Source organism: Gossypium hirsutum, chromosome A12, assembly GCF_007990345.1.
Source record: "Gossypium hirsutum isolate 1008001.06 chromosome A12, Gossypium_hirsutum_v2.1, whole genome shotgun sequence".
Lineage (NCBI taxonomy): Eukaryota > Viridiplantae > Streptophyta > Magnoliopsida > Malvales > Malvaceae > Gossypium > Gossypium hirsutum.
The window spans coordinates 99148227-99174526 of NC_053435.1; the positions used below are offsets into that span (position 1 = coordinate 99148227).

Sequence of the window (26300 nt, forward strand, 5' to 3'; positions counted from 1 at the left end):
AAAAGACAAAAAAGTTATCATTACATTATAAGAAAGAAATTCACTTGTTTAGTTCTTTAGTTCTTAAGGAGCACAAAAGAAAGAATAAAAGAGGAGGGGGCCGATTGAGAAAATAAGAGTAGAAAAAATTTACAATATATGATCTATCTGTATTTAAGTACCAACTTCAAATATTTAAAATAAAAAGCGAAAGTCTTTATTTCAAAATACTTTGAATATGAGATGAATTTATTATTTTGATTTCTTACTCGTTTTGTTACTGAATTAAGTTGAGCGGTTTTACATTTACAAACACACAAAAAATGATTTCTGTAGAAAAGAACAATTTTTTTATGTTATGACTCTTCCATATATGTCTGCTTTGGCTTGAATGGACATTTTAAAGAAATTTTAGTTTAATTCTATAATAAAAAAAAGGGAATTCTTGAATTGAGTTTTTTCTTCCCAACGAGAAAGCATATCACACATTGAAAATATAGGAGTTTAATTAAAATGGTTAAGTAAGAAGTGAATTGGATTTGATGACTAAGTATTCGAGAGTCCTCTCTATATATTCAAGTTTGAACTCTCTTCCTCTCATTTTATTTTTGGCAACCTAGGGTAAAGTTACACACTCAAAATATACATGGTCAAGAGTTAAAAGACTAAACAAAAAATGAGTCTTAACCTTAATAGTTAAGTGTAAGTTTCCTTTCTTTCAGCCCTAGGTTTGAGCTACTCCTTTCCCTTTCATTTTCTTTTGAATTTCGAATGCTTTGGGTAAATTTACAAGTTTCACCCCTAGGTTTTCAAACCTTAGCTATTTAATCATTTTTTTCCCATTTTGATTAGGATTTCCTCTTTTCAAAAATTCTAGTAAAATTCCACTTTATCTTCTATTTCTTTTCATTTCATTTTCTTTACATCATATTTTCATCCTATCGTTGTTGATTATTTTCCTTTACCAAATCAATCATCCCATGTTTAATCGTTTCTATATTGATTTTGTAATTACCATAAATAGCATCCGTATCATTGCCAAAAAAACAATAAACACACTTTGTTTTGATGATAGATCTTTTATTTTTATAATATTACTATCCGACGTTAATTTTTCATTTGATTAATCAATATTTTACAGTTCTTGACAAATTCTTGATAATTTTGTCGAAATCTTGACACTAATTATTAATTCAAAATTATTCAAAATATTATTTTTATTAAATTTGTTCTTAAAATTATTCAAAATTAAAACTAAATAGTAAAATTCAATGACGAAGCTTAATAAAAAAAGAAAAAAGAAAAAACTGAAGTAATAATATTGAGATAATATTCAATCGGCTAAAATCTTAATACCTTACCTATACAATGAAAAGAAAAGAAAAGATGATATATTGTTGATTTTATTTTAACAAAGTAAAATAGATATAAAATTTAAAGCTTAAATTTATTTATTTTAATCTTATGGTTAAAATCATTTCAATTTATATTTTAAATTTTAAAAAATTTTCACTACAAATAAAATCGAAATGGTAGGCTGCGTTTTCCTACTAAAGAAAAGTTACCTTAATTTTGTTCGCACGTGTCACCCGTTGTAAATCCTACTCTTATAAAAACACGGTTCCCCTCTTTCATTCCCCTATCTCAAGCAGTCAAGCTCGCCCCTCCCTTCCTCTCTGCTTTTACTTTGCTAAGTCCAAGCCTTCGACAATGGCCGAACCCTCTACCATTTCACCAGCTCCCCTCTTGAAAGATGAGCTCGACATAGTCATTCCAACCATTCGGAACTTGGACTTTTTGGAGATGTGGAGGCCCTTTTTCCAGCCTTACCATCTCATCATTGTTCAAGATGGTGATCCTTCCAAGACCATCAAGGTTCCGGAGGGCTTCGACTATGAGCTTTACAATAGGAACGATATCAACAGGATTTTGGGTCCTAAGTCTTCTTGTATCTCTTTCAAGGATTCTGCTTGTCGCTGCTTTGGTTACATGGTTTCCAAGAAGAAGTACATTTATACCATTGATGATGATTGCTTTGTAAGCTAAAATACTTATCTCTTTCCTCCTTTTCAATTTTGGGTTTCGGTTTTATAGAATAAAAAAAAAACAAGTGTCTGGTACTTTTGGAGATCTGGGTTTCAGTCAATTCTTGGAATTGGAATTGGGTTCTTTTATTTTCACTGTTCTGCATGTGGGTTTTATGTGTTGGATCTTGATGTGATCTTTTAGTCTTCTGGGCATGCAAGTTTAGATCTTGATGTAATTTGGGAATTTTGAATTTTGTTTAGTATTAAAGTTAAAATGTTCTTTTTAAATACAATTTAGTGGTAATTTCCCATCTTGATTTGCTATTTGGATCTGCAACTTTTTCCCTGCTCCCCGGCTTTAGCAAATAACATGTATTTATCTGTGTTTCCTGGTATATTTTCTATAGTTATCTGCTTTTACTTGTTAGGCTTTCGAGATAGTCATCCTACATTTACTCATTAACTAATGTTGAGCCGTTGTTCATTCAATGGTGATGTAAATCTTAGTAGCCTTTGTTAACAATTTCTTAGTCTTTTGCTGTTTTGTCATGTTTGTAAATTTTGAAATGTAGGTCGATTTTCAATGAGATCTGACCATGAAGTGTTGTGCTTTTCTGGTATTCTATACTCCATCTTGCCATGTATGTAAATCTGAAGTTCGAGGCTGCTTGTGATACAGGTTGCGAAAGATCCGTCCGGCAAAGACATTAACGCACTGGAGCAGCACATAAAGAACCTTCTTTGTCCATCTACTCCGTTTTTCTTCAACACTCTCTATGACCCGTACCGAGCTGGTGCAGATTTCGTTCGTGGGTACCCATTCAGTCTCCGTGAAGGTGTTCCCACTGCCGTTTCTCATGGCCTCTGGCTCAACATCCCGGATTATGATGCACCAACTCAGCTTGTCAAGCCTCTTGAGAGAAACACCAGGTGTGTGTATATATATATAACCTTCACATTTTGTCTGACGTATGTACTCGTACAAATGAAGACTAATTCCAATGTCTAATTTCTACCAGGTACGTTGATGCTATTATGACAATACCGAAGGGAACCCTCTTTCCCATGTGTGGTATGAATCTGGCATTCAATCGTGAATTGATTGGCCCTGCTATGTACTTTGGACTCATGGGTGATGGTCAGCCTATTGGTCGATACGATGATATGTGGGCTGGCTGGTGTACCAAGGTATCTCATCATTCTTGCCATCACCTACTGATTTGTTGCTATTACACTTGTCTGTAGCTTTATGTAAGTTTCCTATGACACTGCAACCGTTAATATAGCCTGTGGGTTCATATTCAGGTCATATGTGATCACCTCGGACTGGGAGTGAAGACAGGATTGCCTTACATTTGGCACAGCAAAGCGAGCAACCCGTTCGTGAATCTTAAGAAAGAATACAAAGGAATTTACTGGCAAGAAGAGTTGATCCCGTTCTTCCAGTCTGTTACCCTTCCTAAGGACTGCACCTCGGTTCAGAAATGCTACATCGAAATCTCCAAGCAGGTCAAGGCAAAACTAGGCAAGGTAGATGACTACTTCAACAAGCTGGCTGATGCTATGGTGACCTGGATCGAAGCATGGGATGAGCTGAATCCATCTGGTGCAAAATCCGCCGAGCTGTCCAATGGTGCTTCGAAGTAGGCTTGTTCAGTAAGCAGCTAACATATTGTTTAGCAGCCCTAGGCTTGTTTGGGGATCACCGACACTTGCCAAAGCTCCATTGCTTGGAGTGCTTATTTTGCAGGTTGGAGGAGGATGGACACATTGTTATTTTATCATATTATTACTGAGTTTAGAACAATAAAAAAATGGATGGCTTTATGGCTTTTTATGTATTTGGCACTAGAAATTGATGGCTTATATCTTAAATTATTTTTATTTAGACAATGATTGGGATTGTTTCTTTTTGAAAAGTTGTTCTTGAATTCGAATTCTAATTTTAATTTGTGGAATATCAACGAATCGGATTTTAAGATATTTATTGTATGATTTCTAAAACATGATTGAACCTACATAGAATAAAAATATATACGCATAGTTACCAAAGTACGTGGATGTTTCCGCCAAATATTCATACCAAGAGTCTTTGTGCCGGCAGATAGATCTTGGAACTGTGACAAAGCTGTAATTTTATTGTCGGTATTGGGCAGTGGAGTCCCATGTGATGTGATCCCAAATCCAATAATCCGACCTTGTTTCCTTGTATTAGAGCAATGCATGGACATTGACATTCCAGCGAAGCATCATTAGGTTTCCACGAAAAGGAAAATAACATCAGACAAAACTGTCATCTTCTTGTTCTTCGGAACATCCAGCTCATTTTGGGATTTTGATTTGGTCCCACCCTCTCCCTCCTAACTTCATTATTTATCTCTTATTTAATTTTTCATTTTTTTGGTATATCGTTTTTGGATGATCTGTTTATATTATAGGCTTCGTATATAATCATTGAGAATCCAAAGTTTTAGCTGCCTCAATGTGTTATAAAAGAAAATCAAAAACTGATTTTTTTCATTTTTTTTATTATGTCAAGAATATTAATTTAATTATAAAATGTTAGTCATGGTTAAACCAAAAGCCCGTAAATGCGGCTAATGATTGAATCTGTGGTTATGTTTACATAAAGAAGACCTCCCAAATTCAATTTCACCGACAAAATCTCTACTGGAATGGGGCCACGACCTTTTTAGCCCATAAAAGGATTTCAGTAAAAAGACTATACGCCGTTGCCGGTGATCGAACCCGGGTCACCCGCGTGACAGGCGGGAATACTCACCACTATACTACAACGACTTTGTTGTTGGTTTTTTCTACTATTAATTATTTGTTGCATTTTCGTTCTCATAGATTGTTGACCTTTTCACAAACTGAACACTTCTATTGCTATCATCTTTTTTGGTAAGTTTACACTTTATTCACTTAATCACAAGTTATACAATAAGATTTTGGGACCTCATTTATAGCTATATTCTAATAATTTCGTTACCATCTAGCCTCCTCTTTCAATAGAAAAATATATTGAACTTTATTCAGTTTTACAACTTAATTTTCTTTGAAATGATTTAAACCCAAAACTTTAATGGAAAAGTTCTCTTATCTCCATTCACTATCATTGGATGATTGCTTGACTCTGATATGTTCAATATTCTTAGCAAGACTTTTTCCTTGACCTTTGAAACATCCGCGTTTTAACTAGGGGTTAGATACAGTGATGGATCGGGTCAAGAATTAGTATAAAATTTTTGAAATATAATTAATAGGAATTTTGAGTATTAAATTAGGAATTATATAGATCCAATAAGAAATTAGAAAAAAATACTCTTTAGATAGGAAATTTTAAAATAGATACATTGATTTAGTTGAAAGAATAAAGAAATTGTTGTGACCAAAGTAGGAAAAATATTAAGTTGGGATATATATATATAATAGTAGAGGAAAGGAAGGAAGGATTAAAAATACATTTAACCAAAGTGTTGTAAGAGTCATACTAGGAAATATGAAAGATGAGAAGGACAAAGTGGTAATTAGCCAAGTAGATATTTATTAGGTGTAATGATATGGGTAAAAGTAAAAAGATGGATGGCTTAAGGACTTAGTAGCAATTAGACCATTTTAATTAAAAAAATGAGATATTTTAATGGAATGGTGTAAAAAGTGGGAGAAAAGATGAAAATATATATAATCATTTCACAAGCCAAACCGTCACTTCTTTCACCCAAGTTTCATCCAACTTTTCTTTAAATTCCCTTCATGTCCTTCCACCATTGTTGAACCATCCAAGTTTCAAATCTTCATTTTTCTTTGAAATTTTCTTAGTAAAAATTAAAGAGTTAAGGTAAGAAATGATGAAATTATCATACCATACATGTTTATTTTTATTAAATAGTATAGGAAAGTCACTTGATTATAGACCTGTTCATGGGTTTGGTCACCCGACTCGACCCAAAGGCTCGCTTGAAATGTGGGAGGGTTTGGGCAAAAATATAGGCCTGAAAATGGGCTTAGACAAAAAATAAGGTCCGTTTAAAAAACAAGCTGGGCCTCGAGTAAGGCATTTTTGGCCTGACCCGAATTTATTAAAAGGAAAAAAAAATCTATTTTTTTAAATATTATTTTCTTATTGTTTTATCCTTATTTTTTAAAATTTATTTTCAATTTATTGGGAAATATTTATTTTGATGTTTTTTGTATTTCTGATGTATTATATATATTTTAAAATTATATAAAAATTAATATGGGCGGGTCGAATCGGGCCCAAGTTTTAACATTTTTATCCAGGTCAGGCTTGGGCAAAATTTTAGGCCCCTTTTTCGGGCTAGGTTAAGCTCGAGCCTAGCAAATGGGCTTAAATTTATAGTTGAGCCTGGCCCGGCCTGGCCCATGCACACCTCTACTTGATTGTGGTTTTTTAACATATAAATGTTATATGTTTTATATGAAATTGAAGAGAAAGAAAAGAACGAAGAGGACCTAATTGAAGAAAAAGGGAAAGAGAAGGCTAAGGAGTGAAGAAAGAAGAAAATACATCATCTCAAACTTTTTGTTGTAAGTACTACAAGATTTCTTTTAAAATTATTTTTATTTAAATGCTTATATTGTAGTATGGAATTACTTAGAATAGAAATGTAAAATATATATTTAAATTTGTAAATAGATAAAAAAAATTGATTATGAAATTATGAAATTTGTAAAGAAAATTATAGGTAGAGAATGTGAAATGGTATATTGTTTGAACACTAAGTAATGATGTTGTAGTAAAAGTATATGTGTGAAAAAGCCACGATATTTGTGATTTGTGAAATGGGGACTAAATTGTAAATGATGGAGAAATGAGAAATCTTTTTCGAAATATTTATGTAAAGTATTTAAATGTATGAAATTCAGCTTTAATGCCCAAGTAGACGGAATTTTGAACTACTAGGATATTAGTGGCATGCCATTAAGGGACCTTAACGCGCTCTACGATTATTAGTACATTACTGCTTTCCGTTTAGCACATTCGTGCTCTCTGTATAGCACTTTAGTGCTTTCTGTTCAATAGTGCATAATAATGCACCTCTGTATTTGTTCCGTATATCCGGTGTATTCTATAAAGTCTACTTTGGGCTAAGAATATGAGTTGTGAACAAAAATGAATCACCAATGTGTTGAGGTAAGTTTGATAACTTACAAAATATAAGTTAAATTTTATTAAAGTAAGGTATAGCTGAAGAAACTTGTATGTGTGTAAATATGTATTAATTGAATAAGTTTAAAATATTTTGTTATGATTCATTTACCTATTTATTCTTGTAATGCTTACTAAGCCTTCACCTGCTTAACACATTTATTTCTAACGCATAGGAACAGTTAGACTTGAAGAGGTAGAGCCGGGTTAGGAGATCTCTCATCTCATCACATCCTCAAGAGCTTCAAGAGTAGGTATCATATTTTGAATTAAAATGGCATGTACATAGGTAGAGCAAATGTGTTCCCATGTGTTAGGGACTAAAATACAAACTCTTGAAACTCTATCTATTTTGTTTTACTTGAAGTATTTTAATTCTATATGAAATGAATTATTGAAGCTATAAGTATGTTTGCAAATGTGGTTTGATAATATGATGATTATGATTGATTAGGAGTAATTTTAAGTAATTTTAATATATTTTGAATTGGTCTTAAGTGTTGAGAAGAATATATATATTGTAGGGGTTTTAGTGAACTTTTAAATTGATTTTTGCCAAAATTTATCCAAGGGTATAGGTATCGATACCTAGGCTATGAAATACAAAATTTCCAAAACAAAATGTGATTTTGTTATTGTTTGTCATTGGTCTCAATATTTTTTCCTTGTTTTGAGTAGAAATAGTGTTAAAATCATTTCCAAACATAATCTAACATCCAATAATGACCCCATACATTTATATTAATAATTTTTGAGTTAAATAAGTTAAAATACTATGTATAAATACTTAAATTAAATAGTGTTTAGCCAAAACCATTTTGGCACCAAATGTAATAGTCTTATATCAGGTTCGTAAGATCAGACCGGGTATAGGGGTGTTACAACCTTGGATTAAGCCTGGATCTTCTAGAAGTCTTCAATAATTCCTAATTGAATTTAGTATGTATGTATTCTTTTTTGTTGTACTTAGATTCTCTTTTCTCTATTGTCCCCTTGCTTTTATAGGTCATGTTTGGGGCTTAAAACAATAGACTTTCTTATTTTTTTATTTGCATTTTTGGCATTTTTGTTTGGTTTTATTGTGGTTGTGGTGATATTTGTTTGTTGGTTTTGGGTAATGGTGTGTGAATATTTTGATTGCAAATTTTTTTAGGTTACGATTTTAACCGAAGGGAAACAGTGAGTGGATGAAGTATGAAGGTTTCTGAGTTGGTTAGTTAGAGGTGAGGCATGAGATTGATAATGAGTTTGCTAGGGTTTGAGGCTTGAGCTATTGTTGATATTGTCTAGATTATAAGGCTACGGAGTAATGGTGCAAATATTGAGTAATGAAAGTGTAAACTTACTAATAATTTAGTAATCAACTTGTAACTTTTTAAAATTGAATAACTAAAAAGATGTTAATTTTAGCAGGCTTAGGAACATGTTTCCTTCTATTGAAGGATTAGAGAATAATTATGAATAAAAAATATTTATCAACAAAACATGGCATTGCAATTATTTGAAGAGGAAACACAATATTGTTAAAACTAACATTATAACATTATTAAATTAAGCAAAAGATTAATTAAAGACATGATTAGAAAGGGACCACATCATAATTTGTTAACTTGTTGGCGGTACTTGGAGCGCATCACACACTCAACTAAATCAACTTTTAATTTAATTATTTAATAATATAAACAATATAATAATAACTCGCATTATGTAACGATTTTATGTATTTTCTAGCATGTGGGGTTTGATTTCAATAATTGAATATTAAAATTATGGTACATGAGTTAAAATAATCTTGTAACAAATAGATAGCAATTGACATAAAAATAAATAAATAATAAATTTATTCTTGTATTATTAAGTTAATACTTTGTTTAAAAATTAATTATTTTGTCCTAATCTTATCACATAAATGATCAATCGAACTTGTTTTTTTACAATATTGCCCTATTGAATATTTTTCAAATTTGTAAAATTATTTCAAGTTATTTTTTACTTAAATTTGGAAAAGATTATATTTTAATATTTTTTGATTTAATTATTAATAACCCATAAAACAAAACTCTATCATTATTTAATTATTTTAAAACTTTCAAAATCTGAAGCCTAAGTTTGAATTTAAGTGAAAAATTAATTTTAATGTTGTTGGAATCAAATTAGATTGATGGATTTAATCGGTCAAACTGGAAATAACTATTTGAAAAAAAAATTTGAATGAAATTTTAAGGGAATAACTCAAAATCACCACTCAGCTGATTAAAAATCAACGAAATGATTAACATGAAAAATAAATAAAATAAAAAAAACATAAATAAATCTAGGGGAAAAAAATTTAAAATTGTGAAACAAACTTTGTTAATATATTTTTAGTTAGTTAACTTTGGGTTTTGATGTTTAATTAGTTTTGGATTTTGTTAATGTATGTAACACCCCAAACCCGGCCCAGACGTTATGGCCGAATCTGACGTGCCACATTGGAGTTGAAAACCCACGTTCCGTTTTAGTGTTTTAAAAACCATATATTTTGTTGAGTTAACAAAGTGTATGGAAGCTGGGCACCAGGTAGGTATCCGAGACAGAGGAGGTGAGCCATGAAGGCTGCTTAAGTACCAAGCTCTTCGATTGGATCCAATCCTAGACATGCCCACAACCATTACCACACTTTGTTATATGAAGTTTAAATTTGTTTAAGTGGACATCTTTGATGAATTGAATAATCGTGGCCTTATGATATTTTGAAATCAAGTATCGTTTTGAAAACACGTCCTAAGTCTAGCCCATTTGAATAATTATCAACTAGTTTTAAAGTTATTAAAAATAAAATAATCCCGAAAAGAAATAAAAGAAAAGTTAAAATGACCTTATTACAACCCAAAAATAAGTAATAATTAAAGGAAATTTAATGGAAACCAACGCTTGTTTAAAAGCCCAAAGGCGATCACTGTGGCCACTCTGAATCCCCTCCGGCTCCAAGTCCCCACATCAAAGCTCACCTACAAGGTTAAGGAAAAGGGGGGTGAGTTTGGAAACTCAGTATGCAACAAGCCCCTTTCAGAGCCCAAAACAATAGCATCCTGTTGGGCCTAAGCCCAAATCCAATCTCAACATGTACTGGGTCGTAGCCCTTTTCATATTTCATTTTTCATAACACTGGGCCGAAGCCTTTTCATATTTCATATTACTGGGCCGAAGCCTTTACTGTAAACGGTATGGCCCATAGGCCCATTTCAATATCACATGTAATGTCAAATGAAAGAATGCAAGCCCAATTGGGGAGACTACTCAACCCACCATCTGCTACTCTCCACCCGTACCAACCAACACACCATGTGGGGATTAACTCAACCCACCCCGCCATAACTCTCCACTGGCAGCATAGCTGCTTTATCATATAACTGGAGGGCTAGCCTCTTTTAATGACTAGGGCAAAGCCCTTTTAATAACTGGGGCATAAGCCTTTTATCATAACTGGGGCATAAGCCCTTTAATAACTGGGGCATAAGCCCTTTTGCACTTCCTCCATCCATATAAAAACCCAACCCAATGCATTTATGAACATCTCATGTGCATATCATACATGTCATGTGCATATCATACATATCATGTTTATCAAAATCCCATGCATTAAGTTCATATATAAACCCTAGGGGTATAATGGTCATTTTCACCTAAGGGCAAAACGATCATTTTCATATTATAAGGGTAATCCTATAATTTTACCAAAAATTAGGGTTTCCATGTTCGTTAACGGTTATTAACAATTTCTGGGTGCAAATAGTGATTCTGGCCCATTTTTAGCGAAACCGAGTTATTGGGCCTAAAACCCCTAATGGGCCCTACTTAGCCAATTTCTTCATCTAGACCCATTTAGCCTATATCCACAACAGTATTAACAGTCTTAACATGCAATTTAACAGATTTCCGTTTTCTACCAAATTTACCCAAATGGGCCCGAAAGCCTATTGGGCTCTAGTTCAGCCCCTCGAGGCCCAACTTATCGTGAACTCCATAAAACACGTTCTTATCGTTTCCAATGTTCCTGATCATCATCTCAACGAATCTAACTAACTAATGAGCGTTCGCTTGCTCACGAGTCCTCGAAATGTCAGAATTTCAGCATTTTGGCTTTTCGGCATTTATCACTTTAAGCTTATGAAAAGGGTTCGTTACACACCTGTTTGGCGATATTCCTCGACGAGATCTCCTACACGATTTCTCCTATAATCCATCGTTAATAATCAGCTTCCCATAATTGAACCAAACCAAAAATCATCTAATACTAATACTTACACATTCGGCCACCATCCATAATGGCTTTAAGAATCTTACCTTTGTCGCGATTGATGACTAGGTCTAGCCACTCCGGTGATCCAAGCTTTTCACACACTCCTCGATCGGTAGCCTTTAATCCTCACTAGCACCAACAAACCAAATAACACCAAAAACCCTTTTAGCCTTAGTCGACAGAGGGGTTTTCAGCTTTTCTTAAACCACAAGATACAAATGGAAAGAAGGTTCGAATACTTACCAAGAGATCTACTCGTTGAAGAACGTTCCAAATACCTTCCTACCCCATATCCGTTGTGAATCCAACTTAAACGTGTGTAGAAAATAGATCTAAATATTAATTCCCGAATCACTAAAATATGAAGCTTTCGGCTTTTCAGCAAATATTAATCTAAGCTATTACGAGGGTTAGTACACACCTGTTACGGGTTGAAGTTAAAACGTTTCCATAATCAATCACCTACGATAACCACCACCTGTCACTCAAACTTAACTAATCCAATATCAATATATGTAAATCCTAAGCACATCAGTCATACGGAACATAAAGGCATATTCGTTATTTTACCATACAGGGGTATTACGGTCATTTTACCCTACAGGGGCTTTACGGTCTTTTTACCTATTAGGGGTATTTTAGTCATTTCATCCTACAAGGGTGTTTTGGTAAATCTACAAAATAAGGGTATTTCAGTAATTTTGTAAACCAATGATATTTCTATAATTTTTAGAAAGTCAAGGGTATTTCTGTAATTTTGTAAATCAGGGGTATTTTGGTAATTTTACAAATTGAGGGTATTTATGTAATTTCACAAACTAGTGGTATTTCGATAATTTTACAAACTATGGGTATTTTGGTAATTTTACAAACTAGGGGTATTTTGGTAATTCTATCCTACAGGGGTATTTCAGTAATTTCACAATCGAGGGTAAAATGGTAATTTTGTAAACTGAGGGTAAAACGGTAATTTTGTAAACTGAGGGTAAAATGGTAATTCTGTAAATCGAGAGTAAAACGGTAATTCTATAAATCGAGGGTAAAACGATAATTCTATCTTACAGGAGTATTTCAGTAATTTTACAAATCGAGGGTATTTCAGTAATTTTATAAATCGGGGGTACTTTGGTAATTTTACAAGTCGAAGGTATTTTAGTAATTTGGTAAACTAAAGTATTCTAAACAGGGATAACAATACGAATGGCCCTAAAGCCCATTCTCAACCCAAATGGGCCCACACGCTCGTGTGGCCCTTTTAGCCCAAATCTAGCCACATATATGAGATTCACCTAGCCTAGTCCAATATTTACTACACAATCAAACAACTTATCCAATTGGGCCCACATAGCCCCTTTCAGCCCATCGTTGCCCGAAGTAGCCATCCTACAGCTAGAGTAGTGAGAAATACACACCTGATAGGAGACTGGAGTTAATCCACACTCCGAGCACTCTTAGCCGATGCCCAACCCAAACGAGCACGCCATACAGCGAAAGGGATCAGCCAAGAAAGGTACCTCTACTCTCCTCATGGTTCTTTCTATTTAAAGCCAGCTTCGCATCCACTCTTATGTTAGCTTCCCGATGTGGGATCCCTCCAACATTAGAGTTTAAATTCAACACCAACTCTTGCCGCCCCCTGTTAGCAAAATAAATGCTCCTTGCTTGCCATGGGATTCAAACCCATACCTCCCCTCAGATGCTCCACACGCTACTTGCCACTAAGCCACAAGGCTTTTTGTGTCATATTTTATCCCCAATTAATTATAAGGTCTAAAGGCCAAAGTCCAGGTTCCCTTTTAAAAAACCAAAATAAATTGCAAGAGCCAGGCTTGAACCCAAGCTCCCATACAACCTTAATGACGCCACAACCACTAGATTACAAGCTTCCTTGTGTCATTTATTTAACACAATAATTTTAAAACCCTCATCCAAGCATCCAGGTTTTTTTCACTTAATACCAAAATTTTTGCTAAAGCCCAAGTTTGAACCTAAGATTTCTCTAACACTTCTCACGGCCATTAACCACCAAAGCGGACATTTAATTGTGTCATTTCATTGCACAATTAAATATCTATATAAAACCTCCTTACGGACCCACACTCAAGGCCCAATACTTCTAGGCCCAAATTCGGGGTGTTACAATGTATTTGTTGTTTGAAATGATTTTAATTAATTGAACAATATTGGATTCTGTATGAATTTTGACTTAGTTTAAAGATTCGTTATTTTATTTACTTGGATTTATATTGTTTATTTTAGTACACTATTCATTGAACGTAATACTCATTCAACGGAATGACTATTACCTCCCTATTACTTACTCTCTCGTAATAGCTATTCTTTGATACCAAAGAATAGCTATTCTATGCAATTTTGAATAACAAAAAAAAAATTAATTTTTAGATTAGTCATTTAAAAATTGGACTCAGAAAATATAAAAATAAAATATTTTAATATAATTTAATATAAAAATAATTATATTAAGAATGTTATTAAATTATATATTTTTATTTCTATTAAATTATATTAAAATATGATTAAATTATTTATTATAATTTTATTAAATTATATTTAATAATAATCTTATTATATTTTATAACAACAAAAATAATCATCTACCTAAAATATTTCTGCTAAGGGTATTTTGGTCATTTTAGCTTTTTTCTTATATTATTACAACATCTATTTACATTCAACCAAATACAAGAATGCTATTGCAGTTTTATTCCATTGCATTTAATCAAGCAATTGAATTACTGATTATAGTTTTATTCCATTATAACCCTATTCTATTATAGCCCTATTCAATTCCAGTAAACCAAAAGTGCTTTTAATGTTTTAATTAAATTCAAATTTTTTAATCGATGTTTATGTATTATTGTTATTATTTTTAGTTTATAAAATTTTAAGATTTTTTTTTGCATTTATTGTTTGCTTGAATTTATGTTATTAATGTTTGTTATATATATAGTAACAATTTATATTTTAATTGAATTTTTTTATTAATTAATGTTTTTAATCGTCAATGTAAGTATTTGACCTTATTACTAAAAGGAATAAATCTTAAAACTTACAAAAGCAAATATTGTTATACAACATCATTTTATGTTTACATATTACATACAGAAATGATAATATTTATTTTATTTAAAAATAAAAGGGATAAGTATTAAAATTATAGATAAACTTTGTTTCAATGCGTAATGTTATACTTGAACCTTGCTTTTGTATGATTTTATACATGAAAATTTGATTTGATTTAATTTTTACAAATCACTAACAACATTGTTAAATTAGCATATATAAGATTTATATATAGCATACACAAACAATTAGATTAATCCAATATAAAAATAAATATATGCGTTAATTTATTTAAATATGTACAATTGAACGAAAAATAAAATTTCGTATATATATGAACTATAATTCAAATTTTATATGTATAATTATACTAAATCAAAATTTTGTATCAAATTACACATTGAACCAAAATTCATACATAGATTTAATATTTATTCCAAATAATTTTTAAATATATAGTTTTAGGATATATCCCTTTAACTTATTTCAAATTAAAATAAAAAATTAAATCCTAATATATTAAAAAAAGTATAACTCCTAAATCATTTAAAATTTGCTCTAATTTTCTCTGAAATACACAAAAATAAACTTGATTTAAAAATCGAAATAAAAATTTGACATTCTCTCTAATCACTAATCCTAAGAATATGAACATTATGGCTCCATTTTAAAAATTTAAAACATTGAATATTCGAAACATAAAAAAGGCCAGATTTGGTGAATGAATACATTTTATAAAAGAAAAAGGATGGTATGAAAGATGGACATCATGTCATTCTGTATCACTTTTTAATTATTTAATGATATATTGTAAAAAATATTATATCGTTTTTCATTGAAAAATTCTATCATTTATGTATTATCAAGTCCACTTGAAAAATTAAATTACTAAAAATATTAAAATTTTAAGAAATTACTAAACAAATTTAGAATTGAGGTGTTACAATTTTGTTGTAAAATATTAAAATTTTAAGAAATTACTAAACAAATTTAGAATTGAGGTGTTACAGATGTGTGAAAGGAATTTTGTTGTAAAATATTAGAGTAGAATTAGTGGAATGGTTATGGTTTAAAGTGTTCCAAAGAAACATGACTGTTAGTTTTATAATATTTCATGTTTTCCATAAACAAATATCATATATAGATCATTTTGAGCGCATATGAATTATAATATTGGAAAAATAAATAAATACATTAAAATTTGTCAACATAATCCGATTAGGTAAGTGTATCTTTTATGAAAATGAAACACAAGCATCATGTTACTCTTCCCACTTGGATAATAAAAACAGTCTGTTCAAAAAATGAATTTTAATAAAAATTAAATATTAAACCTATTTTAAATATAAATCAGATCAAGTTTATAATATATATTTTTTATTTTATATATTATCAAGTTTATATTTTTAGAAAAATTAAATATAATATACTACAATATAAACATTAAATTATATTAATTAGTTTATGCTTAAAATTTTATTAACATATATAATTAGTAAATATTAAAAAATAATTATATTTTAAAAATAAAAAATATGCTTAAATAGATTTGGATTAGTCATTCCAAATATTGAAGAGTGTAAGCAAAATTTGAAATCCATATTTGGAGTTACACCTATTCATGAAAGGTTATTAATAGGTTGAAAAAAAATTCTATCTAACATATAAGTTAGATTTGAGTTTTAACATTTAAAGTTCGAGCCTATCGTAATTTGACCAATTTATATTTTTATAAAATATTTTATCTTTCTTTTACATATTATATAATTTATATTACATAAAATTAAATAATTTTTTTTTTACAACTCACGCTTCATTTGGTGGTTAGCTCAGGTCAGGACAAACATTTTTGCACCATAGACCGGGTCCGTGAAATTAATTTAAAATAATAAAGAAGGGGTAGAGTATCATGGGTGTGATCCAGTGTGATTCTAGAAAGGGAGTTTTTGAAGGAAAATGTTCAATGGAACATTTTTTTTAAATTATTTAATTAAAAAAAGTAAAATTTAATTAATAATATTTTTGAAATTATTTTTTGTCATCTAATTATTAAGTAATACTGTTTTTGTTGGAACAATAATAATTTTAGTATTAAATTTTTATATTTTCTGTTAATTTATCACCGATTATATATAAAATGAAAATGGAACTTTTTTTAAAAATTTAAAATTTCTAAATAAAAAATAGATATAATGGAGAAAATAAGGAAAATTTGTTTTTAAACCCTCAAATTTTTTTATGTATTATTTATATAGAAATACCCGACACTTTATTCTTAAAAAAACATAGAAAAAACAAAAATATTAAGCAAAATTATTGCTTCCCTGTTTTTACCTTATTTATTTTTTGACGTTGTTTTTTTGTTATAAGAAAAAAAATTCAGAATATAATTTGTTTTTGAAGGATAATTTAAATGAATTAAAATTTTGAATTGTGTTTAGAAAAAAAAATTTACGGTATATTTTGTATTTTATAGTTAAGAAATGGCATCAAAGTCAATTTTACAAGCCATTGTAATATTAGTTCTAAATGTTCTTCAAATGCATGAAACTCGACCTGAAGATATGACTAGTTTGCTTTCGAGAAATATTTAATGAAGCATGTAATGATCAATTTTTTTTGTTTGTTATGATTTTAATTTGTTATTGGATTCTATTGAACGATAATTTCTTTATTTTTCATACATATTAGTTTTCAATTACAACATATTCGAGATTTTATTTTTTTTATAATTTTTTATTTTAAAAATCATTGAGTTTTCTTTATAATTTTTATATAGAATCAGAGTTAAATTGATAAAAAAATATAAAAGAGGAAGGATCAAATTATTATTCTACCAACTAAAAAGTGCCACTTAATAGCTAGGTGATAAAAAAATATTAGTGCTCAAATTATATTTTTTTAATTAAGTGATTAAAAAAAATTTTACGTATAATTTAGTGACTATTAGTGTAATTTACTCATATTTATAATTGTAATTTTTTTTCAAAAACACTCCAAAATATAAACTTACTATATGAGACGTTTGAGTTATATAATTCAGTTTCAATCGGATTAAGTTTAGTTTGGTACGTAGGCTATTTTTTAAAATAAAAATAATTAAATTATAAATAAAGTTAAAAAAATAATAACTTAAGCACTAAATTATGAAAAATCTATATAACAATTAACAGAGAATCTCTAGACAAGTTTGTTGCTAATTGTGATTTGATATATTTGTCTTCTTCACTTGTATGGTAATAAGATTCTGTGTCATATTTAAATAAATTAAACGTTTTTCAAAAAGCTCTTCTGCAGAGAAGACTTAACCCGCCATACCTAACAATCTGTTTCATATTTTTTAAGTGTATATGTGAATTTTCTTTTAAGGCTATTTATAGAGCCATAAAGCTAATTGCACCGCACCCATTTCATCATGGAATCCTTCTTCCATTCCCAACCGATTTCTACTGAGAAAGAAAACGGAGACCTGCTTTCAAAATCATTCCAAGATATAATATCGACTCTCCCCAAAGGAAATCCCTGGGGCTTTCCCGACCATTTTTTACAGTACCACGGGTTTTGGCACAGCTCGGTTTTCCTACAAGGAATCTTGTCAGCTCAACAACAGTTCCAGGCTCAACCTGCTGATATCATCCTTTGTAGCGCCCCCAAAACCGGCACAACCTGGTTGAAGTCCCTCACTTATGCCACCATCACAAGAACTTCATACGATGATTCTACCAGCCCTTTGCTTTCCAAGATGCCTCATGATGTTGTGCCTTTCATGGAGCTTGATCATGCCCATTTTTCCACTCATCGAGATCTTGGAATCCCTGTTTTGGCTACTCATATGCCTTACTCTGCCTTACCCAAATCAGTAACTGATTCCGGTTGTAAAATTGTTTACATATGCAGGGACCCCAAGGATTCATTTGTTTCATTGTATCTCTTCGTTTCCAAGCACCAGAAATCCGAAAATATGCAAACCTTTAATCTTGATGAAGCTTTTGAGCAGTTCTGCCGAGGTGTCTGTTGGTACGGACCTTATTGGGACCATGTTTTGGAGTTCTGGAAAGCAAGTTTAGAACATCCGGATAAGATTTTGTTCTTGAAATATGAAGAAATGAGTGATGATACTATTTTGTATGTTAAGAGATTGGCTGAGTTTATTGGTTGCCCTTTCTCATCCGAGGAAGAGGAAAAAGGAGTGCCTGAAAAGATTGTAAAAATGTGTAGTTTTGAGAACTTAAGTAACTTGGAAGTGAATAAAAATGGGAAACATCGTGTAAGAGGGATGGAAAACGCGAATTATTTTCGGAAAGGGAAGGTTGGGGATTGGGAAAATTGGTTGACACCTGAAATGGCTGCACGGTTGGACCAGATAACAATGCAGAAATTGAGCGGTTCGGGATTAACTCTTTAATTCAATGTTGAAGAACTGGTTTAGAGTTGGTGTGTGTTTGTCTACCCTTTGAGTAAGGATTAGTTAAAGCCTGTATTGTAATTCGATGGAACATGATTGATCTATGATTGTCTTTGTGCAACAGCTTTTGTCTCAATGAGAAAGAGCAATAAAATCCTAACATTTCATGCTAACGATAACAACTATAATCAATGATATTGAATGTAAGCCTCCTCGCCAACTTTGAGTTATGCTAAATGTTGATTGAGTTCAACTAAACATATCGTCTGTCAATTCCCTGTTCTAGGGGATAATTTACATGATAAATTTTAACTACCAATTCAAGTCTTATTAAAATATATAATATTGAACTTTACCGATATTAAAGAGGAGTAATATGTTATAATAAATTAGTCACCCCTCGATTGGTATCGATATTGTTGCCACTGTAAGAGGACATGAGTTTAAGTGCGTTGAAGAGTATTATCCTCTTACTTAAGAGTCATGGGTGCAGTTTTAAAAAATTTACTTAGAGTATATTTAATTTTTAAATTTTTACTTTATAATTTTTATAACCAACCCAATGCGAAACATGGATGGGCTATACTAGTAATATAAGAAATTAGAGTGAAATAGCAAAGAGAAATTGGACGAAAAAAATAAATAAATGTTGTTTAATAAATTAAAAATTAAGTGATGAAATTTAAATATTAAAATATTAAATACTAAATTGAAGTTATAAAATATATTTGATATATTATTTAAAATTAAATAATTAAATTTAAATTTTAAAATTAGATTTAAAGAATCATGTTAAAAGAAATTATATGGTATTTTATTGAAATTTTTTTTATCATTTATGTTGTATTATGTATTATCAAATGTAGTTGAAAAATTAAATCACTAAAAATATTTTAATAAATTATTAAACAAACCCTTAATCAGTTTAGTGAATATTTAGAATTCAGTGTGAAAAGGAATTTTGTTGTAATTTAGAGTTTGAAGTGTTCCAAAGTGAAACAATAAGAAATATGACTGTTAGTTTTATAATATTTCATGTTTTCCATAAAACATTTTGACAGCATAAAAAAATCCCTTTAATATATAAATTAAAATTAAAATATATTAATTAGTTTATGTTTAAAATTTTATTAACAAATGTACTTAATAAATATAAACAAATAATTATATTTTAAAAATAAAAATAATATAAGTGTGCCTAAATTTGAGAGGTGTGCATGGGCCGGGCCCATAAAAAGATTTCGGCCTGTTTTCAAGGCCTGGGCCCGGTTCGGCCCGAAATATGGGCCTAGAAAATTTTCCAAGCCCGGCCCAGGAAAAAATGGCCCGACCCCGGCCCGATCATATTATTTTTTTGCTTTTTTTATTAAATAAAAAATTTTAAAATATAATAAATCAAATATATTTAAAACATAAAAATAAATATTAAAAAATAAAAATAAAAAATGAGACTAAAATAATTCTTAAAATAATACATAAATTAAAAATATAATAAAAAGTAATTATATTAAAATTGAAAAATTGAAACAAATTAGAACTAAATTAAGAACCAAATTATATTAATAACAAAAGTTTTACAATATCAAAATAACATTAAAAACAACAAGAAGAGTAAAGTAAATGTACTAAAGTTACTTAAAATTAAAAATAAAAAAATAAAAAATAATTTAATATTAAAATCGGGCCAGGCCGGGCCAGGCCCGGGCCAAAAAAATCTTACCCGAAACGGGCCTCGTTTTTTGTCCAAGCCCATTTTTTGGGTCTATATTTTTATCCAAACCCTCTCATTTTTTGGGCGGGCCGAGCGGCCCATGCACACCTCTAGCCTAAATAGATTGGATTAGTCATTACAAATATGGAAGAATTTGGGCAAAATTTAATATTTATATTTCAAGTTAGACCTATTCATGGGTTGATTTATACGCAAAAGCCCACTTAAAATATAAGAGAACTTGGATAAAAGTACAAGACCCAATAATGGGTTTGAGAAAAAAAAAAGATCTAGAATATGGATTCGACTTGAGCTTTAACATTCAAAGCACAAGCTTGACCTAGCTGATCGATTTTATAAAATATTTTATATGATATTTATTTATTATGTAATTCATATCACATAAAATTAAATATGTTCTTTTTTTTTTTGCACAATTCGCCCACCACTGGATCGGGTAGGGACATGTCTTTTTGCACCACATATCGAGTTAGTATGCATTTAATATAAATAATAAAAATTATTTTTTAAATTTAATTATAAAAATATATAAAATATCAACTAAAAATATTTTATATTTTTAAATATATTTAAAATTTTTAATAATAAAATGTGCTTTTTGGGAAAATCAAGTGGGCTTGAAATTTTTTTTTAGAACTTGACCTCAACCCTACCTAGCCCATAGGCACCACTACTCAAAACACATAAAGCCAAAAAATCAGTAAAAGTACTAGAGAAGCCTATGTACAGAGGCATAGATTGTATTTTGGTTGAAAAAAAGGATAAATTAGCCATTATACATTTTGGAATGTGCAAATTAGTCCATCCATTAAATTTTATCTGTTAAATAATGTGAGACGTTAAATTTATGTTGAAAATTATTTTTTATGGATAAACTATAAAAAGGTCATCCAACTATTAATTTTTCAAGTTAGTCACTAATTTTTTAGAAATGAAATATTTTAGTCACTTTGAGTTGATGTAAGCTTTTTTACCTGTCTAGTAACAAAATTAGCCCTTTAATGTTTACACATTCTATTAATTTGATCCTAAATATAAAAAATTCAACAAAGTTAACCCATTATTTTTACAAAAAATTTCATTTTATTTCTAATTCTAAAAAATTCAATAAATTTGGCCATCAACATTAACAAAATCTACCAATTTAATCTTAACTCTGAAAATTTAAATAATATTTTTTAAAATATTCATTTTTAGCCCTTTATGACCCATTGGATAACCTATATGAAATATTAAAATAAGAAAACCATATTTCAAGTCACTTGCAAAAGAACTCTAAAAGGTTGGGATAAAAAAAAATTAAGATCCAAAAGAAAATAAATGCATTAAAAACGCTATCTATTCGGGTAGTAATGCAACTAATTATTCCAAACAAATTTCAAATAAATTGGTTTGATCCAGTATGATGCCTAAATTATAGTAAAAGAAATTATTGCAAGTGACTTAAAAGATGATACTCTTTCTTATTTTAATATCTCGCATGGGTTAGCTAATGAGTTATGAAGAATTAAAAATGAATTTTATTAAAAAATATATATATATTAAAATTTTTAGAGTTAGAACTAAATTGACAAATTTTGAAAATATTGAGAGCCAATTTTTTTTTTTAGAATTAGAACTAAAAAAATAAATTTTGTAAACACCGAGGGCTAAATTTGTTGAATTTTTTTTTATATTTAGGATCAATTTGATAGAATGTGTAAACAATATAGGGACAACTTTGTTACTAGACCAATAAAAAAAACCCACATTTACTCTAGGTGACTAAAATATTTAATATTGAAAAGTTTACTGACTAAGTTGAAAAAATTAAATAGTTGGGTGACTAAAATAAATCAAAAAATATTTTTATAACTTATAAAAAATAATTTTAGTAGTCTTTTAACACATCAACGTATCCAACTCCTAAGCTAATATGAAATTTATGAAATGAGTTATGATTTCAGAAAATGGAAACTTGATTTAATTGTTTGGAAACATATCATTAAACACTATGCAATTAAAAGATAACATTTCATGTCCCCAAATGCTAACGACAACTATACGAACCTTTGATCATGTTCTTATAACAACTTTCCGGTCCTTTTTTTTTCAGGCAAATGACTGCAATGGCTTACTTTGCTGGAGAATCCCAAATGGCAATTTCTGAATATCCATCTTCAGTAGCACAAGCACGAAACATGCCAGTGGTGTTGAAGAGCATATCGACTTCTCCGGTGGAAGGCACGGCAATTAATCCTGCATTGCCCCGTGGAACTCGGTCCATAGCGTAAGCAGCAGCTTCCTTGAGGGAAAGACCTTTGAACTCCATAACAGCAGCAACATCCCTTGCAATGGTACCACGGATTATTGCTTCTCCTCTGCCTGTAGCAGAAACGGCACAGAGATGGTTCGCGTAAGTCCCTGCACCGATGATTGGTGTGTCCCCAATCCGGCCTACCATTTTGTTCACTATTCCACCAGTTGATGTTGCAGTAGCCAAATTTCCTTCACTGTCAACAGCCACACATCCAACAGTGCCAATCTGGCTATCACCATCAGCAACAGCAGCTTCTTTTGGCACCTCCTTTGGAATTGGTTGAGTGTAATCAAGCTGAAGATTAAAACAAAACCAAAGACATAAAACTTGAAGCATCGGTTCAAAATCAAACTTTGGACAAGAATAAGTTGAATGCTGGGGAAACATTTTCCAACACAAGGATAAACAAGCAGAAGAATTTTTTTCGATGCCATACTAAGATATTTCAAGCAGTATTGAGGTCTGATGTTCTATGGTTTTATACGTTATATTTTCGAAAATCGTAAAAGAAATAGACAGTTTGAAGTTTGAACAGACCAAGACTATAGTTTGTATAAGAAAAATACTTGAACTCTGTCAGCTTCTTGTGCCTGCTTAAGTCTTTCAATGTTTTCAGGGGTGATAAAATGGCTCATCTCAACAGTCTCAAGACCCTGACCCGATGTAGAACAAAACAGACACAAGAAAAGCAGATCATAATCACTTCAATAGTAATTCAAAGCTATAAGCAGTATTTAGTTTTCTTTGGCCAGTTATCAAGGAATTAAGGATGAGTGTCGTATAGTACGTGTGTCACATGGATATACTTACTCTTTTTAAAGTTTTTGCATATGTTTGGAGGATCATAATCTCCTAAACATGTTTGCTATTGTGTCTGAAGAAGGCAGAATTCGAAGGGCTAATGATATGTTTCACTCCACTTAATTGAACAAAAAGGATACCAAACTAAGCAAATAAACAACATAGTTGATGTAATTGATTGTAGAGTATTTGTTCGATCGAATTGAGTCTAATTGAATTAAAAAAATTTGAGTTAATTGAGTTGACGAGTCCTATTTTGTCATCCGAACATGATTTGAAATTTTTTTCGAATCAAGTCAAGTAAAATGAAATTTGAGTCGAATTGAATCAAGTGAAATTATTCGACTCAAATTAAAAAAATTAAATATGTATTCTGTTATAGTATAACTAATATCATGTTAGAGCACAAAACCATATATATTTGAAAATTTTTTCAAAAGAAAATAAAAAAAATACTTTAGTATTATAAGTTGAATAATTAATTAATTTATTTAGATCCCAAAATTATTATTTTAAAAAAAATTAAAATTTTAACTTTCTTTATATATTCTTTAATTTTTTTTAAATTATTATAATTTTTAAAAAATATAAAAAAATTTGAATTTTTATAAATATTTTGAATTTTAAAAATTATTTTGAATTTTTTTTTATAATATTTGTTGAGAGAGACCAATTTATTTAATTTCAAAATTGACAAGAGTAATATTTACACAAATTTATTATTCGAATGATTTGAGTCATTCAAATTGTAAAATTTAACTCGATTCGAACAAGAAATTCGAATTAATTATTTTAGTTTACTCAAATAACTTGATTCAATTAACTCAAAATTTATTTTTTTTAGATTTTTTCTAATTGAATTGAGTTTTGCAAAATAAAAATTGAAGAAAATGAAACTTACCTAAAAGAAGAGTATGTCGCCTAACATTTGACAAATTAGAGCAATAACTTAAAATATTTTAAAAACCTTGAATGTTTACTTAGGAATAAAGTAGAACAAATAATACTAAAGGCAAGCAACAAGGAGCTAAAGCATAAAAGGTTCAGATTTTTACAAAATTTAAGAACAGACCCGAGAGACCTTTCAGTGACATGGATGTTAAAGAGCATTAGCAAATCAAAGATTGCATGTCACCTACTTGTTCCCTTGCGAAGGCTCAGCACCATCAAATGCCAGATAAATATGAGGAGTCTTGTCCATGACTAACCGCGCAAGGGATATGGCATTCACAACAGTGCTGACACCTGAAACAGCTCCACATTTCATTGTCTTGCCATCCATGATGCATGCTTCCATCTCAACCGTACCTGAGGAGGTGAGGACAGACCCCTTTCCTGCATTGAAATGCGGATTGTTTTCCAGTTCACGAACCTATGAAGCAAACGACCGATAAACCCAGAACTCCTTAGAATATGCTTACAACAACAGCAAGAAAAAAAAGAGACTTGTTTTGGCCTATTCAGAATCAGATAAAGAAAAGAACCCATTTCATGTTGGCATAAGCTCTTGAAATCTAGTCCCTCTGGCTTCTAGGTACTACATGTCACTAAAGTTAGAACCACTAATTCTTGGCTAAACCAATCGTCGTTTCAAAGTTGCAGAATTTCACAATCAAATGTGCCCCCAAAAGTAGTGATTAAAAAGAAATTTCGGCTACAATCAGAACATCCAAATATTTATAGTCCACCCATTAGGTCATACTATCTACTTTACATAGGCACCAACTATATTGCAAACCAAACTACTTATTTGACATAAACCAAGACTAGAGATGCAGTGAATATAAATAATAATAATAAAAGTAAAGTTATAGATTGCAACAAAAGCCAATACCACAAGTTCAACAACGTCCAAGGGGTGGTTATGGGCTTTGAGAGCGGCGATCCCAACGTCAAGGCAGCGGCGGAGGCCAGCTTCACGAGGGAGACGTTTTTCTGGGGGCAAAGAATGTGCAATGTCTCCAACGCCTCCATGAACAGCAATTGCCCACCCCATTTCTCCTTCTTTTGCCTTGTAAACTCTAAAGCCCCCACTTTCCCGCTCCCTCTCCTCGCTCTTATTATTGACTTTGTATGTATCTCTTCCTATTTATTGGGCACTTATATTTTGGATTTTTTAACCAGATATAAAATAATTAATTATTTACAAAAATATTAAAGTAAATGATTCATTCTATTGTGATTCTTGGTGTCACTTGACACACCGGCAACACCATTCACTCATCATTAGTTAATAATATATTTTTTTAATAGGTGTTGCCAATTTGTCAGGTAACACCAAATATCTAAACTGTAAAAGTTAACAAGGAGAAAATCTCTTCTTTAGTAGTGAAATTGGTATGAAATGTCACCGTAAACAGTAACATCAGTGACTATTGGGTACAACAATGAGGTTTTCAATTGAGAAAAAGAAGGGAATGAAATAAAATAAAAAAGACAACTAAGTACCATGGTTAGAGTTTTCAATTGAGAAGAAAAAGATAAATTTAAATGGGAAAAAAAGAGAGAGTAAATGAAA

At 30.6% G+C, this 26300-nt stretch overlaps 2 protein-coding genes and 1 pseudogene across 2 annotated transcripts; 2 read left to right on the plus strand and 1 right to left on the minus strand.

Annotated features, from left to right (window-relative positions):
• The first annotated feature begins 1593 nt into the window (after positions 1–1593).
• On the plus strand, positions 1594–3899 carry LOC107951207 (probable UDP-arabinopyranose mutase 2). Its single transcript, XM_016886156.2, has 4 exons — positions 1594–2016; positions 2686–2936; positions 3026–3194; positions 3312–3899. The coding sequence occupies exons 1-4, from the start codon at positions 1690–1692 to the stop codon at positions 3651–3653; spliced, it is 1089 nt and encodes a 362-aa protein (XP_016741645.1). The 5' UTR covers positions 1594–1689; the 3' UTR covers positions 3654–3899.
• A 14026-nt stretch (positions 3900–17925) lies between these two features.
• On the plus strand, positions 17926–19123 carry LOC107951206 (flavonol sulfotransferase-like). Its single transcript, XM_016886155.2, has one exon. It carries the CDS (start codon positions 17961–17963, stop codon positions 18948–18950), a length of 990 nt encoding a protein of 329 aa, XP_016741644.2. The 5' UTR covers positions 17926–17960; the 3' UTR covers positions 18951–19123.
• A 3499-nt stretch (positions 19124–22622) lies between these two features.
• Positions 22623–25849, minus strand: LOC107951205 (isoaspartyl peptidase/L-asparaginase 1-like; annotated as a pseudogene).
• Positions 25850–26300: the final 451 nt, after the last annotated feature.